Source organism: Eretmochelys imbricata, chromosome 11, assembly GCF_965152235.1.
Source record: "Eretmochelys imbricata isolate rEreImb1 chromosome 11, rEreImb1.hap1, whole genome shotgun sequence".
NCBI classification, from domain to species: domain Eukaryota; kingdom Metazoa; phylum Chordata; order Testudines; family Cheloniidae; genus Eretmochelys; species Eretmochelys imbricata.
Window position 1 is genome coordinate 74,732,556 of NC_135582.1, and position 17,494 is coordinate 74,750,049.

Here is a 17,494-nt window from a genome sequence, read left to right on the forward strand (position 1 = left end):
ATCAAAACATTACAGCTATTCAAACACACAAATCATGCCTCATATAGTTCCCAACTGAAGCAGTGTTACAACTACAGCAGCTTGAAATTAATAAAACTCATTGGCTTCTGTTGCTGCAAAGATGCTTTCTTGATAAAGTCAAGCGACTTCAATTATAGAGCTCTGACCAGAATACGAGTGTTCAGAGACATTTGATAAGTAGCAAAATGAGAGATGTCACTATCTTCTGAGACTCACTTATTTTCCTCATTCTCTGTCCTGTCTTTTTTTCATTTTCTAGCTAACGAAAATAAAGGACATGAAAAAGGAGTACGGTACCAAATACAAAAACAGAATGAAAAAAGGGAGAAAGGCAGAGTCTGATATGGAAAGCTTGACATAATTTGAGAAGCACAAAGATAAATTTAAGAAATCAAGGATAATAACTAGATAAGTAAGGAAAATAAAACTGGGAAGAAAAAAACAATGCACAGACGAAAGAGAGGTCACTACTGAAACATTTATGAATGACAAGTCTTTGGAGCCCATTATCAAATTACCTTCTCTGTAGACTTTGACTGTTGCGATGTCTCATAATCTCTCTTTGTTTCCAAGATTCTTTTTACAAGACCACCTGTTGAAGATCAATGTTTCTCTTAGTGCTGGTTACTGACATTAAAACACTGTTGTAAATAATCTGAAAACTAATCTAAAACCTGATCACTTAATTCTGTTAAATGAAAAGTGATTTTAGACCAGCTGTAACTGTATTCCAGTAAATTAGTCTATCTATCCCATCTCTATATGATGTCAAGATGGTGTAGTGGCAAGTACATTACACAGCACAACCATAGAGGAGATGGGGAGAGGAAAGAAATCAAGTCAGGTCACAGAATCATAATAGACGCCTACTAGGCTTCGTTCATCTTCCTGAGGCACATACCAAGGTTTGTCTTTTGCTCCTCTCGGTTGAACTGCCAAAGAGGCAGCATCTAAACTGGTGGTCAAACCAAGGATAAAGGCTTTATGGGAGCCACATCCAAATCTGCTTGGCTGGAGGGTAATGGATAGGAGAAGGATAAATGGGAACAGCTCAAAGGACAACATCCCCAAACAACTACTTTTGTCAATCGGACTACCTCATGTTATAACAGTATATTTACAAGACTACTATTCTAGCCTTTGAACTGATGACTTAAAGGCAACCTGAACCACCCAAAGTAGGTTAAAGTAAACCTTTCTTTTGGAAAAATATCAAAGAGTAAATGTGGTTTTAATTTTGATTTAAATACATTTGAAAAAATTAACACAAAATTATGTGAAAGTACAGTTCACTAAAGGTATAGAACCACACTCTTGACTTATATGTTATCATAACAATCTCTTACATTTATACAGCATTTTTCATTCAGAAAAATTAGCCAAATGCTGTACAGACTACATACAGAGATCATCTAATCTCTACGCCCTTCCTTTACAAAGTGCAAAATTTACATGTGGACATTTAGGAAAACACCTCTCCCAAATAAACCAGGTCCAATACAATTACAATGGATTCTAGGTTTTGAGAAACTAAATAAATGAGATTTGGGATAAAGAATAAGCCTAATGATGTTTAGAACCAAGTTGCTTGTGTTGATTTATTTGTACACTTTTTCAAAGTTTACTCTAAATCGGTCAGTCATACAGAGGTACACACACTGCTGGCTAAAGTAACATGCCACAAGAACATTTAAATTATTTCGAGACAAAGCACGTCTCCTGAACTCAGCCTAAAGAGACAACCATCTGAATTGGATACTTGATTACATTTCAGAGATACCAAGTCTACTATTCACACTGACAGAGTTACAGCTTACACTGCCATGGTGCACTGCCCAACAGGCTTTTCATAGCTATGAAGATCAGAATTTGCAGGATTCTATTTTTTCTGCAACTTTTAATGTCGTCATTAGTACCTAAAGCAACACAAGGTATTACCTGCATTTCCTATGCGATCTTAGGTGTGTATTGTAGAAGAGGAAACAGCACTCAGGTATTGTTAGGTAAGAGACATTTAATTTATTCTGTTTTAAAATATAGTTATAATACATCTAGAGATGTAGTCTGTTAAGGTTCAGCAATCAAACAGTTGAAAGGTTTTTGTTTTTTTTCCTTCAAAGCATTTTATTTCATTTTAGCACAACAATGCTAAATATTGGAGGTACAGGTTTTCTATACTTTCATTCAGGTACAGTGTCCTTCAGAAATTCTCATTGAAATGACACTATGTAGCGACAACTCATCTTTCCTGTTAACTGAAGTGGTCACACAGACCATGCTGGGCTACTGAGTATGAAGTCTGAAACTAACTCCCTGCAGATTTCTGGGCTAGCTCAGAATCAGTTTCCACATGATTTTTCTCATCTTTTTTCATACTTTAACATAACATTCTTATGGCTGTGAGAAACAACAATAGTACTTGATACCTAGATAGTATTTTATGTTTTCAAAGCGCTATGCAAACATGAGCTAGTCTTCACAACACCTTAGCCCTGATTCAGTTAAGCACTTAAGCATGTGAAATCAATGAGACTGAAGCATCTGCATAAATTTAAGTATGGATAACATTTTCAAAAGCATTTAATTGACTTAGAAGCTTAAGTACCAGCAGGAGTCAGGCCTGGTCTACAGCAGAAAATTAGGTTGGTATAATTATGTCACTCAGGGGTGTGAAAAATCCACATCCCTGAGCAGTTTAGTTAAGCCAACCTAAGGGCATATCTACACTACAAACTATTTTAGGTTGTCTTATAGCTACTGCAGCAGTTACTGCGGTGGTTCAAGTCCACACTGCCCTCCTTCTGTTGGTGGTATGCCTCCTCACCAGGAACACTTCCAGAGACTTAAGGGGGGGCTGAGAGCTCAGAATCTCAGCTCTACATAGCTCCCTGCTGGGAGCCTGTCTGCTCTCACCCCCACTCCCTCCGGGTTCTTGGCTCCCTGCTCCCCACTTGGAGCTCCACACCTAGAACCTGGGTGGCTGCCAGGTTCCCAGTGGGGAGCCAAGAGCCCAGTGTGGAGGGAGTGGTGAGCTGGGAGCCTCGGTGTTGCGGGGCTCCCAACAGAGAGCCAGAGCAGCAGCTGAACTGGAGGACAGGAGCCTGGGGGGCAGCCAGGCTCTAGTTGGAGCCCCCGACCCACCCCTGGGTGATCGCTCAAGCTGCCAGCAGCTTTCTTGTCAGTTTCACGGCTCCAGCATGGAGCCAATGTAAGTAACTCATAGTGTTCACATAGATGCTGCATCATCCTAACTACATCGACATAAGCCCTACGCCTCTTGTGGAGGTGGAATTATTATGTAGGTGTAGTAGGGCACTTACATTAGCGGGAACAAGGCTGTAGTGTCTACACTGACATAAACAGGTCAACATAAGCTGCTTTACATTGACCTAACTCTGTAGTGTAGACCAGGCCTAAGTCCCCATGTAGACATTGGTATGTCGACCTAGCTACCGTCTCTCACGGAGGTGGATTACCTCTGCCGTGCAGTTCCTCCTGTCAGAGTAAGTAGTCTCTACACTGAAGAATTACAGCAGTGCAGCTATGCTGCTGTAGTGTTTTACGTATGGACAAGCCCTTAGGCACTTAAGCATGTGAGGTAAAATTTTCAAAAGCTTAAGCGCTTTGCTGAACTGGAGCTCTTGTAAACTAGACAATCCTCAATCCAATCCCAAGGTCTGTCTATATAGAGATATTTGTACTGGGGCAGCTACACTGATGCAAAACTCCAGTGTAGATACACTGTCTCAGTATAAAATGGGAATTGACCCCTTGGCGGCTTACCACAATCACAAAACCACAGTCCCTGATAGGCAGAGACAGAGAGAAGTTAAGTGACTCCCTCAAGGCCACAAAATGGGTCAGTGGTAGAGCTCAGATTAGAACTAGATGATTGTTTTTCAGGAGACACTTCTCAGAAGTTAAGTATCTACTCAGTGTTATTATAATTTAAAACAGGGGTAGGCAACCTATGGCACACATTCCAAAGGGGGCACGCGACCTGATTTTCAGTGGCACTCACACTGCCCAGGTCCTGGCCAACGGTCCCGGGGGCTCCGCTGCCGGCCTGGGGTACCATCCGCCGGCCCTCTGCCATCCAGGGTTCTGTCTGCCGGCCCTGCTCAGCCCGCTGCTGGCCCCGGGTCAGGGCCACTGGTCCCGGGGGCTCTGCTGCTGGCCTGGGGTTCCGTCCGCCAGCCCTCTCAGCCCGCTGCCGGGCCCAGTTTCCGGCCACTGGTCCAGAGGGCTCCGCTGCCGGACTGGGGTTCCAGCCGCCATCCCTGCTCAGCCCTCTGCCAGCCCCGGGTCCCAGCCACTGGCCCGCGGGGCTCTGCTCCTGGCATCGGCCCGGGGGGCTCTGCAGCTGCCCCACGCTGTGCCCCTCTGGCCCCAGCCTGGGGCAGTGAGTAGTGAAGACAGGGCCAAGAGGGGGAGCAGCTCAGCATGGATTCTTATTACTGGCACGCCAAACCTTAAATTAGAGTGAATAAATGAAGACTCGGCACACCACTTCTGAAAGGTTGCTGACCCCTGATTTAAAAGGACAACAAGTTTAGTTCCTGATAATATGTGCTGCTTATTACATAAGTGTGATCTGACAGTTCCGACCACACTCAAAAGAAAGTCTACATCGGCTGTATAATACCACCAAACTTAGCTCCTTCTTGGGCTTTGCTTTACTGGTAATTCAGTCACCACCACAAAACAAAACTAATTAAGCCTAGGTGCCTGGTGGATTGATTTAAATCACCAATTTTAAATCGGAAACCATGATTTAAATCTTCAATTTTAATACTGTTTTGCATTTGTACTTTTTAGTTATCTTCCTAAAGAGAAAGGTTGATTCTCATTGGTTGGTAACCATTAAAACATGTTGATTTGCAACTAAATATAGCCATTATCCTAACTTTGGTGCTTATTTTGCTAACCAGGAGGATATACTATATTATACAGATTTATTTAAGCAATTATATAGTTTAACTTATATGTATTTAGATTCTTAAGTTTTATATTTTATTAAGTTAGAAAATGGTGAATGTGAATGATGCGTTTCTTATTTGCTAGATGATTTTTTTTTTTTTTTTTTTTTTACTTACAATGTGATTACAATGATTACTTACAAAGAATACAATGTGTGTCTATCTCTATTTGGATGGAAATAGAAATTCAATTAAAAATGTACAAAAATCGCATTTTATTTACTAAATAACACTACTTTAAATGTGCTGATATGTAAGAAAAATGTCTATCAAAAACGTTTTGCATTTAAAACTAATTTAATAAACAAAGGGAAGTATTATCCGTAATTAATGAAGAGAACTAATTGTTTCTGGTCACCATGTCCTTCAAGATTTTAGAACTAGTAGATCTTATCCTCTAATCCGTAGTTTTTATTCATAGATTAGGGAAGGAAAATAAACTTCCCTGCTTTTTCAACACATAACCAGTTTCTCAACGATGAATGAACTAGTCATTGAATTGAACCAGCTGAATAAACTGAAACGAAGAAAATATTCTTTCTGCACCTGAAGCTATTGCTCTAAAAAGCTGGTTGAGCACATCAACAAACTTTGGTTCACGGTGCTTAGTCAGTGACTTCTGCCAGTTCAGTGGTTTGATCTTCTTTAAAACTTCGCAGCAAACACATACTGATACCACAGTTTAGTTTCACTTTGATCTGATAATATGCTGGTTCTCTGTGGACTTTACCAGCGGTACCTACCATAATAAGTTAGCAGAATTTACTCAGCAGGGTTCTAAACTCTTGTTAACAGGATGAATTAACAAATCTGTATCCCTACCTGGATTGTAGATCCTGCTACCCTGTTACAATAAGAACAGATTGCTTTTGCTAAATAGCTTGTTTCTATATTTTTCTTTTTTAAAGTTATTGCATAAATTAGAAGTATGTACCCTCAAGATGCAAGATCAAAACATGATTAAGAAAGGTTATTCCCATTATCTATTTAAGATTCTTTTACATCCTGTGCAGAGTATGAACCACAGATGAACGGAGAAGAGCCAGAGAAACTTACCATGCTTCTCATCACCATCCAGCTCCACTATTGGCTCCTACATAAGAAAAAGAAAAAGCTTTTAGTTATTAGGAAGCTTACACTGCTGTGATCTAAAGCATGCACGCATTTCAGATAAGAAACTGCTCAAATAAAAAAAAAATTGGACAGCATTAAGGGAACTCTGAACACACATTTGGACAAAAAGGCTGGGTTTTGTTATATTAACAGACCGTTTCCATTTCTGGCATTTCAGGTAGCTGTGGTGCTGCCTCCACCACAAACTGATCATCCTCATCGTCAGAATTCTGTTTGTCTATGATCACGTTTGAGACGGCTTTACCGCTGCCATTCCTGAAAGACAGACCATGGAAATTTAAACCATACAGAAATTTTGACCAAAAGTTGTCCATACCTGAAGAGAGCACACACCTCTCTCTCTAATACAGTAGAGCCTCTCTTTCTCTAATACAAGTATCAGGGGGTAGCTGTGTTAGTCTGTATCCACAAAAACAACAAGGAGTCCGGTGGCACCTTAAAGACTAACAGATTTATTTGGGCATAAGCTTTCATGGGTAAAAAACCTTCTTCAGATGCATGGAGTGAAAATTACAGATGCAGGCATTATATACTGACACATGAAGAGAAGGGAGTTACCTCACAAGTAGAGGACCAGAACTAAAATTCATTTGCAAATTTATCATCATTAATTTGGGCTTGAATAGGGACTGGGAGTGGCTGGCTCATTACAAAAGCAGCTTTGCCCATCCTGGAATTGACACGTCCTCATCAATTATTGGGAGTGGACTACATCCACCCTGATCGAATTCGCCCTGTCAACACTGGTTCTCCACTTGTCAGGTAACTCCCTTCTCTTCATGTGTCAGTGTATAATGCCTGCATCTGTAATTTGCACTCCATGCATCTGAAGAAGTGGGTTTTTTACCCTCGAAAGCTTATGCCCAAATAAATACGTTGGTCTTTAAGATGCCACCGGACTCCTTGTTCTCTCTAATACAGTAGAACCTCTGAAATGTTTGTGACTCTGAACAAAACGTTAGGGTTTTTCTTTCAAAAGTTTACAACTGAGCATTGACTTAATAGTTTTGAAACTTTGCTATGCAGAAGAAAAAACACTGATTTTAACCACCTTAATTTAAATGAAGCAAGCACAGAAACAGTTTCCTTGGCTAGTCAATTTTTTTTTTAAACTTTCCCTTTATTTTTTTAGTAGTTTATGTTTAGCACAGTACTGTATTGTATTTGCTCTTTTTTTTTGGTCTCTGCTGCTGCCTGATTGCATACTTCTGGTTCCAGATGAGATGTGTGGTTGACTGGTCTGTTTGTAACTCTGGTGTTTGTAATTCTGAGGTTCCACTGTATAGGAGAATCACTTCCTAATCTAAATTTATGCCATTTTCCAATTGTAGCCCAACTTTACTTTGCAGTCTATAAGTATCTCCACAGGGAACAAATATTTAATACCAGGCTCTTCAATCTAGCAGAGAAAGATCCAATAGCTGGAAGCTGAAGCTAGATAAATATAGACTGGCAGTATTAAGGTGAAAATTCTTAATGGTGAGAGTAATTAACCACTGGAACAACTGACCAAGAGTTGTGGTGAATTCTCCATCGCTGACAATTTTTAAATCAGGACTGGATGTTTTTCTAAAAGATATGTTCTAAGACGGGTTTGGGAAGTTCTATGGTCTGTTTTATATAGTGTTGTAGTAGCCACGTTGGTCCCAGGATATCAGAGAGACAAGGTGGGTGAAGTAGTATCTTTTATTGAACCAACTTCTTTTGGTGAGAGAGATGAGCTTTCCAATTTACAGAGAGCTCTTCCTCAGGTTTGGGAAACTTACTGAGAGCCTTGGAATACATGAATCTATGAAGACAAAAGTACTGGCCAGGCATTCAGGTTCTTCTTCGAGTTGTTAAAGACATTCCTTTCAGGTGTATGCATGCACAGCTCACAGAAGTTAGAGAATTTTGCCTCGCAGTCACTGCAGGGGCAGCACTTATGCCCTTTTTGTCACTGCCCCTCCCATGACTATGTAAGGGCAGTGACACCCCCCTTAGTTCCTTCCTACCGCCAGCAGCTAGCACTTAGTGTGACCTTACCTCACACTTGCCTTCACTGTCTTCTGTGATCTTTTTTGCATATATAGTAAAACCTGCTTTAGCAACCACCTCTGAAGAGAGACCACCGAATGTTTTTCCCCCTATAATTTAACTGTGAAGAAAACGTGAAGAGCGATAACCTGGCATCTGCAACCAGTGACCACATTTTCTTACTCCTATCTATAAAAACAAACCTGTAGAAGAAACCAATCTTCCTTACCTCCAGCAGCTGCCGCTCTCCGGTGTGCAAACCTCTGAAGAGAGGCCACCTCTTACAAGCGACCACTTTTCCGAACTCCCATGAGTGGTCACTCTTGGCAGGTTTTACTGTAGTTAGTAGTAGTACCTGTTAGTTTGTAGTAATTAGGTAGGTAGTTTTTCCCGGTGGGATGCTCTCCCAGTGTTTAAATATTGTCCTTTTGTAACACCGACGCTTTTGTGCCTCAGAGAAGGGCTCATGAAGGAAAGGTGCTTCACCTGTAACTCCTTTAAGAAGAACTCAGGTGGCTAGAGACTTCAGATTAAAGCAGCAACTTCTTGAGCAGGCCATGAGACTTGCCTCAGTAACAGGAACAATCCAGGTGTGTCCGGCTCCTAAAAAAAGGACCTGACTTCTTGACTGAGCTCAGATTCCTTGCCCAGAAAGAAAAGGGAATGCTCTCCTTCAGCAGGTCCCCCAAGAAAAAGAACCCAGAAAATGGACCGGGGGAATTCCAGAGTATAAAGGAGATTCATCTTCTCTGTATAGGGAAAGTACCAATTAACACCATGAGTCTGCGGGTATGTGGGATAGAGCTCGACTGTCAACCTCTCAACAGTTCCATTGCAGGACCAGGGGTACTCCATACTGTGAACTCTGGTATTGCCTTGGGGACATCTGAGGAATCCAGTACTAAGGAGCATTGTCTGTTTCCACACCAATTGCATACCAGACAGCAGATTTGCTGTGCCTGCCTGTCCTAACTTGCTGCTTATTCAGGAACAATTGACTGCAGCAGTGTTATCTGTGGTGTCCCCACTTCCACCTGGACCAGGGGCAGACTTACAGTTATTTACAGCAATGTCCTCCACCCTGCGGTCCAGGGGTGCAGCTGTTTTCCTCATTGGCGCTGAGGGTGTCGTTAATGGAGACGGAATCTTTGGTGCAGACACTGATTACAATGTAGTCTGCATCTGGCAGGCCTGAGACCAGCTTCAATGGCTGCTCCAGGGCCAAATATGAGTGTGAGGCTGGTACCAGTGGTCAAGAAGCCATTGACTGTTCCTCCTGCACCAATGACATCATCAGGTTGGAACACAGATGATGCAGGGCATTTAGTGGCCCCATCAGGAGCAGCTCCCCTGCCACCATCAGATTACCTGGAAGGGTCCTCAAAGTGGAATTTGGAGGCATCTCCCTCTGCTTCCTCCTATCGCTTTCAATCTTGAAGGTCATCGAGACAATGGGAATCATGGTCAGTTCTGGGATTGGTACCATTACCACCACAGAGACAAGTGCTCCTGCTCATTTGGCTGTGATCTCAGTTTTCCATCCTCCCATACAAGGAACGGTCAGTACTCTCAAACCCCATGATAGTGAGTTTTTGTGGTTTTTTAAGGGTATTGTTTTCCTTTTTCTACCAGTGAAGGAAATGGTGCAACTGTTGGACCTTAATGGGGGCTGACGGTGCTAAAGCGCCTGCGGCTCGAGCAGACAGCAACATGTTTATTGGCTCTCTTCTCGCAAGATGAGTGAGCAAGATACAAGCCTTAGTGGCAGGTCCTTCTACACTCAATTCTTCAAGAACAAAGTGGCTTTAAGACCACATCTAAAATTTTTGTCCAAAGTGGTATCTCCATTTCACTTTACTCAGGTTACTTACCTATATTTTTTTTCCAAACCACATTCAAGTGCAGATGAGCAACATCTATATCCCTTAAATGTCAGGAGGTGCCTAGCAATCTATTTAGAAAGGACTAAGCAGTTTTATACATCATCTCGACTATTCGTACCCTATGTGAGCAGATGAAAAAACAACTGGTCTCCACTCAGACCATTTCCAAGGGGATAACTGCTTGTATTACCTAAACTCATGATGTTGCTCAGATGACATCCCCTCAGTCATTATGGGCTCATTCAATGAGAGATCAAGTGACATCAATTGGATTCCTTAGCAATATCTCAATACTGGATATCTTCAGGCCAGTGACATGGTCTTCTGTACATACTTTTGCTAATCATCATGCTATCACTACGGCATCGAGATCGGATGAAAACTTTGGAAAGACAGTTCTGCAGTCACTGTTTAAATAGACTCTGATCCACACCTCCTGCTCAAACTGCCTGAGAGTCACCTGAATGGAATACATGTCTGCAACCACTTGAAGAAAAGACGGTTACTTACCGGTATCGTAACTGTTGTTCTTCAAGATGCGAGTGCAGATATATATTCCACAGTCCACCATCTGATCCCTCAGCACTAGAGCCTCCAACCTGGGGTTTCAGTGCAAAGAAAGGGAAGGGAGGACGGGGCGGCACTGCCATATAGCCACGGGAGGGACTATGAAGGAAGAGGCATGAGTGTCACTTCTACAGGTAGTGCCAGGCGCACACAGGCCTGAGTGGAATACATGTCTGCGCTCACGCCTCAAAGAACAGCTACAATACAGGTAAGTAACTGTCTTATTTGGCCACAGAAATCATTTTTTTTTCTTTTAACTATCAACTTGCTTTTCTGGATTAGAGGAAGTTAGCAGTTATCAGATGCTTATCATTTTGGTAATTAGAACTAGTTTCAAAACGCACCTTCAGCATTCTGGGGCCATGGTCTATTCACTGCATTTTTGACAGGTCTTTTCTAGGCCTGTTTTAGATTAGCATTATCAGATTTATTGTTCCAGAGTTTGCAACAGCCGACGATTTTATCTGCTTTTCAAAGCTTCTGACACCACAGGTCACTTTCACTTTGTTCTGACAATATACTGGTTCTGCAGAAACAGTAAGACCAGCATACGAAATCTTTAAATTTTCTAAGCTGAGGCCATGTGCAGCATGTATATGTTAGTATCACTGTTATGGGTGAGTGTCACATGGCACACTACAGAATGATGCGTTGGGATAACTAGGAATGTTTATTCTGCATCACGTACCCACACGTAGCCCTTCCCTTACCTCTCTGGAAGTAAAACCTCTGTACTTTCTTGTCGTTTTATCCGGGGGGGAGCTGGCCTGGCACTATTGGGACGTGGTGGTCTTCTACAATAAACAAAAGATTTTTCCATTTATAGCTACAAAACGTACTAATACATGTCCATGGAAGTTACTAGTTTATAGTAGGGCTGTCGATTAATCACGGTTAACTCACACGATTAACGCAAAAAAAAGTAATCGTGATTAAAAAAATTAATCATGATTAATCGCAGTTTCAATCGCACTGTTAAACAATAGAATACCAATTGAAATGTATTAAATATTTTGGATGTTTTTCTACATTTTCATATATATTGTATTGTGTTGTAATTGAAATCGAAGTGTATATTATTTTTCATTACAAATATTTGCATTTTAAAAATAATAAACAAAAGAAATAGTATTTTTTCAGTTCACCTCATACAAGTACTGTAGTGCAGTCTGTTTCGTGAAAGTACAACTTACAAATGTAGATTTTTTTTGTTACATAACTGCACTCAAAAACAAAACAATGTAAAACTTCAGAGTCTACAAGTCCACTCAGTCCTACTTCTTCTTCAGCCAATAGCTAAGACAAACAAGTTTGTTTACATTTACAGGAGATAATGCTGCATTCTTCTTATTTACAATGTCACCAAAATGTGAAAACAGGCATTTGCATGGCACTTTTATAGCTGGCATTGCAAGGGATTTACATGCCAGATACACTAAACATTTGTATGCCCCTTCATGCTTCGGCCACAATTCCAGAAGACATGCTTCCATGCTGATGATGCTCGTTAAAAAAAAATGTGTGAATTAAATTTGTGACTGAACTCCTTGGGAGAGAACTGTATGCCTCCTGCTCTGTTTTACCGGCATTCTGCCATATATTTCATGTTACAGCAGTCTCGGCTGATGACCCACCATGTTATTTGTTTTAAGAACACTTTCACTGCAGATTTGACAAAACACAAAGAAGGTACCAATGTGAGATTTCTAAAGATAGCTACAGCACTCGACCCAAGGTTTAAGAATCTGAAGTGCCTTTCAAAATGTGAGAGGGACGAGGTGTGGAACATGCTTTGAAAAGTCTTAAAAGAGCAAAACTCCGATGCAGAAACTACAGAACCTGAACTACCAAAAAAGAAAATCAACCTTCTGCTGGTGGCATCTGACTCAGACGATGAAAATGAACATGCATTGGTCCGCACTGCTTTGGATTGTTATTGAGCAGAACCCGTCATCAGCATGGACACAATGGTGGTTGAGGTATGAAGTGACATATGAATCTTTAGCACCTCTAGCAGGTAAATATCTTGAGATGCCAGCTACAACATGCCATGAGAATGTCTGTTCTCACTTTCAGGTTACATTGTAAACAAAAAGCGGGCAGCATTATCTCCTGCAAATGTAACCAGACTCGTTTGTCTGAGCAACTGGCTGAACAAGAATTAGGACTGAGTGGACATGCAGGCTGTAAAATTTTACATTGTTTTGTTTTTGAATCCAGGTTTTTTTGTACATAATTCTACATTTTAAGTTCAACTTTCATGATAAAGAGATTGCACTATAGTACTTGTATTAGGTGAATTGTAAAATACTATTTCTTTTGTTTTTTTCAGTGCAAATACTTGTAATCAAAAATAAATATAAACTGAGCACTGTACACTTTGTATTCTGTGTTGTAATTGAAATCAATATATTTGAAAATGAAGAAAACATCAAAAATATTTAAATAAATGGTATTATTATTGTTTTAACAGTGTGATTAACTGCAATTAGTTTTTTTTAATCGCTTCACAGCGATTAAAGGAAAACACAAACTGAACTTTACAAACATTAAGGGTTGTGCCTATAAAACAACTCATCTCCCGATATCACAACAGTAGTAAGTATTGTGATCATACTATGAAGCAACGTAGAGAATGCATTCCATAAATCAATATACAGTGATCCTTTGCACAGTAACCTTTTGCATCTCAAGGAATCCAAATCTTTTGCACCAGCTGAACATCTTGCGCACCCTGTTAATAACATAGCTATGATCTGCTGCACTATGTTTAGCTTAAACAACAAGGAGTCCGGTGGCACCTTAAAGATTAAGATTTATTTGGGCATATGTTTAGCTTGACTTTGAACTGCAGCAGCTGCATCAAATTCAGCATTAACAATAGAAATCTTAATCTAAAAGAGAAAGTTTGGTTTTGGCTCCAACTATAAGGAAAGAGTTACTAACTTATTTCACAATAAGTTTTTCTTCAGGATGTGTTCCGCATGTCCATTCCATTCTTGGTGTGTATGTGCCCCAAGCGCGGCTGTCAGAAATTTTCCCCTCAGTGGTAGATCAGGACAGCTCAAGGGTCCTCTGCTGCTGCGTGCCACTGCATGTAGGTATAAAGGGCAGACCTGCCCTGATCCTTCTCAGTTCCTTCTTGCCAGAAAAATGCCGATGGAGAGGAGTAGAAGGATGGGTCATGGAATGGACATATGCAACACATCTTGAAGAACAATAGTTATGGAACAGGTAAGTAACCGTTTTTCCTTCTTCCAGTGACTGCACAAGTGCATTCCAGTTTTGGTGGCATCAAAGCCCATCTGAACAACAACTGAAGGACAAGCTTCGTCTCTTGATTGCTGAGTGATGGCATAATGGGAAATACACATGTGCAACGAAGACCAAGATGCTGCCTACAAATGTCTAGGACAGCCAGGAAAGTCGCAGAAGCCTCTTGCAATCTTGACAAATTGCTGCTGCTCTGCTTGGGGGATAACATTAGCCAAACTGTAGCTCAAGAGAATATGCAAGGCTATCCAAGACGTTATTCTATAAGAAGAAACTGGGAGCCCCTTCATTCTCTCTGAGATCACCACAAAGAGCTGGGAATACAGACAGAACTGTTTAGAACTGTCAAGGGAGAATGCTCTTCATCTTTATTCAGGTGTGGTCTCGGGGAAAAAGATGAAGGTAGGTAAATCGCTTGGTTGATACGGAAGCTAGATAATGCGGTTGAGAGAAACTTTGGGTGAAAATGAAGGTACATTTTGTCTTTAAAGAAAACAGTATAAGGAGGGCCAGACAGGCAGGGCCTGCAGCTCACCTGATCTCCTACCTAGCAGAAGTCACAGCCACCAAAAAATGTTACCTTCACTGAAATCAATGAAATCAGTGAGGGCCAAATCGCACCTGGAGCTGCAGCTAGCAAGAGATGTTAAGAGTAACAAGAAGGGTTTCTTCAGGTATATTGGCAACAAGAAGAAAGCCAAGGAAAGTGTGGGCCCCTTACTGAATGAGGGAGGCAACCCAGTGACAGAGGATGTGGAAAAAGCTAATGTACTCAATGCTTTTTTTGCCTCTGTCTTCACTAACAAGGTCAGCTCCCAGACTGCTTCACTGGGCAACAAAGCATGGGGAGTAGGTGGCCAGCCCTCTGTGGAGAAAGAAGTGGTTAGGGACTATTTAGAAAAGCTGGACGTGCACAAGTCCATGGGGCCGGATGCGTTGCATCCGAGAGTGGTAAAGGAATTGGCGTCTGTGATTGCAGAGCCATTGGCCATTATATTTGAAAACTCATGGCGATCGGGGGAAGTCCCGGACGACTAGAAAAAGGCTAAAGTAGTGCCAATCTTTAAAAAAGGGAAGGAGGATGATCCTGGGAACTACAGGCCAGTCAGCCTCACCTCAGTCCCCGGAAAAATCATGGAGCAGGTCCTCAAAGAATCAATCCTGAAGCACTTACATGAGAGGAAAGTGATCAGGAACAGTCAGCATGGATTCACCAAGGGAAGGTCATGCCTGACTAATCTAATCGCCTTCTATGATGAGATTACTGGTTCTGTGGATGAAGGGAAAGCAGTGGATGTATTGTTTCTTGACTTTAGCAAAGCTTTTGACACGGACTCCCACAGTATTCTTGTCAGCAAATTAAAGAAGTATGGGCTGGATGAATGCACTATAAGGTGGGTAGAAAGTTGGCTAGATTGTCGGGCTCAACGGGTAGTGATCAATGGCTCCATGTCTAGTTGGCAGCCAGTGTCAAGTGGAGTGCCCCAGGGGTCAGTCCTCGGGCCGGTTTTGTTCAATATCTTCATAAATGATCTGGAGGATGGTGTGGATTGCACTCTCAGCAAATTTGCGGATGATACTAAACTAGGAGGAGTGGTAGATACGCTGGAGGGCAGGGAGAGGATACAGAGGGACCTAGACAAATTGGAGGATTGCGCCAAAAGAAATCTGATGAGGTTCAATAAGGATAAGTGCAGGGTTCTGCACTTAGGACGGAAGAACCCAATGCACCGCTACAGACTAGGGACCGAATGGCTCGGCAGCAGTTCTGCGGAAAAGAACCTAGGGGTGACAGTGGACGAGAAGCTGGATATGAGTCAGCAGTGTGCCCTTGTTGCCAAGAAGGCCAATGGCGTTTTGGGATGTATAAGTAGGGGCACAGCCAGCAGATCGAGGGACGTGATCGTTCCCCTCTATTTGACATTGGTGAGGCCTCATCTGGAGTACTGTGTCCAGTTTTGGACCCCGCACTACAAGAAGGATGTGGATAAATTGGAGAGAGTCCGGCGAAGGGCAACAAAACTGATTAGGGGTCTGGAACACATGACTCATGAGGAGAGGCTGAGGGAACTGGGACTGTTTAGTCTACAGAAGAGAAGAATGAGGGGGGATTTGATAGCTGCTTTCAACTACCTGAAAGGGGGTACCAAAGAGGATGGATCTAGACTGTTCTGAGTGCTAGCAGATGACCGAACAAGGAGTAATGGTCTCAAGTTGCAGTGGGGGAGGTTTAGGTTGGATATTAGGAAAAACTGTTTCACTAGGAGGGTGGTGAAACACTGGAATGCGTTACCTAGGGAGGTGGTAGAATCTCCTTCCTTAGAAGTTTTTAAGGTCAGGCTTGACAAAGCCCTGGCTGGGATGATTTAATTGGGGATTGGTCCTGCTTTGAGCAGGGGGTTGGACTAGATGACCTCCTGAGGTCCCTTCCAACCCTGATATTCTATGATTCTACGAAATATGCAGTAAAGAGCAGGTAGCTAAAGGCTCAAAAGGACAATTTCAAGTTTAGATCCCATTAGGGAACAGGATCTTGTTCCTGAGGATACATCTTTCCAAGTCTTTCAAACATCTTCTTGACATTCTATTAGAAAAGACAGCAGTTATCCACCTGAAGGTGGAAGGCCAAGATAGTCCCATCAAGGTCTACTTAGCAACCAACAAAACAAACCTTGCTGTTTCAGAGACTGGTTTGGCATCCACGATTCCACCACCAAAATGGTTGCTTAGCAACCCCAGGATGCTTAGATGGACCAGGAAATTCTGAAGCAGCAGCAAGAGCCAGTTTGCGTCTATAACTCCTATTCATTTTCCTCCATATAGCTTGACAAGGTGCAGAAGTGGGGCAGCTGTGGGACAGCTGAGGACAAATGTGCTTCCTAGACTTCAGAGTCATCTTAGAGTCCTTTAAGCTGTGAAGTTTATCATCAGTCTGAGATGAAAAGAGGGATGACCTTCAAATAGCAGGTCCTACAGAGTCTGCTCAACCTTCTGGGGCAACTCCAAAGACTGTAGACATGAGCACCTGCGTATGGTGATGGCAGAGGCAATGGTCCTAGCAGCTGAATCAGCCATGTCCAAACCAGCCTGAAGTGATGTTCTTGACATTCACTTCCCTTCATCTATCAGTGAAAGAAACTCCTGCTTAGAATCCTCAGCCAACTTGTTTCAGGATCCCAACAAGGGAAGTCAGGGCCTAGGGTCAGAGCAGGGGCAAACCTGAGGCTAGGAGTTGCAGAGGAGTTTGGAGTAAGGGCCAGGCCAGGGTTGATAACAAGGGTCAGAGTCTGAATCAGGAGGCAAAGTCCATATCAAGCCAAGGTTAAACAAGGAATTCAAGACTAAGGAGCAGGAATGGTCATGGCAGCTTCAGAAGATCCACGCTGTTGCCTGGACACTTCCTGGAACTCCCCTGGGATTTATATCGGGCAGAGAGCCAATCGGGAAATATGGGGCTGCCATCTGTAAAACCTTTGAGGCGGAACTTCCCATGGTCTGTGTCCACGGTGGGTCACGGGAAGCAGAGTGCAAGTTGATTGCAGCTGCCGCTGGGTGCCAGCCTGGAGATGTCAGCTGCCTGGTAGCTCTACAGGCCCAGGTTCTAGATCCATGAGGCCTTAC

The 17,494-nt window shown here is 42.3% G+C and overlaps 1 protein-coding gene across 5 annotated transcripts in view; it reads right to left on the reverse strand.

The window, feature by feature from the left end:
- The window catches only part of TRAF3IP1 (TRAF3 interacting protein 1), a 95,613-nt gene that overhangs the window by 29,185 nt on the left and 48,934 nt on the right, over positions 1 to 17,494 (reverse strand). For 3 of the 5 annotated variants that reach the window (XM_077830066.1, XM_077830063.1, XM_077830062.1), the window contains 4 exons: positions 11,311 to 11,394; positions 6,269 to 6,389; positions 6,057 to 6,093; positions 540 to 613 (listed from right to left, as the gene is read on the reverse strand). In XM_077830066.1, coding sequence (XP_077686192.1) covers positions 540 to 613; positions 6,057 to 6,093; positions 6,269 to 6,389; positions 11,311 to 11,394 — 316 coding nt within the window. The remainder of the gene's footprint in view (positions 1 to 539; positions 614 to 6,056; positions 6,094 to 6,268; positions 6,390 to 11,310; positions 11,395 to 17,494) is intronic. The other 2 variants (XM_077830065.1, XM_077830064.1) reach the window with 1 other exon arrangement.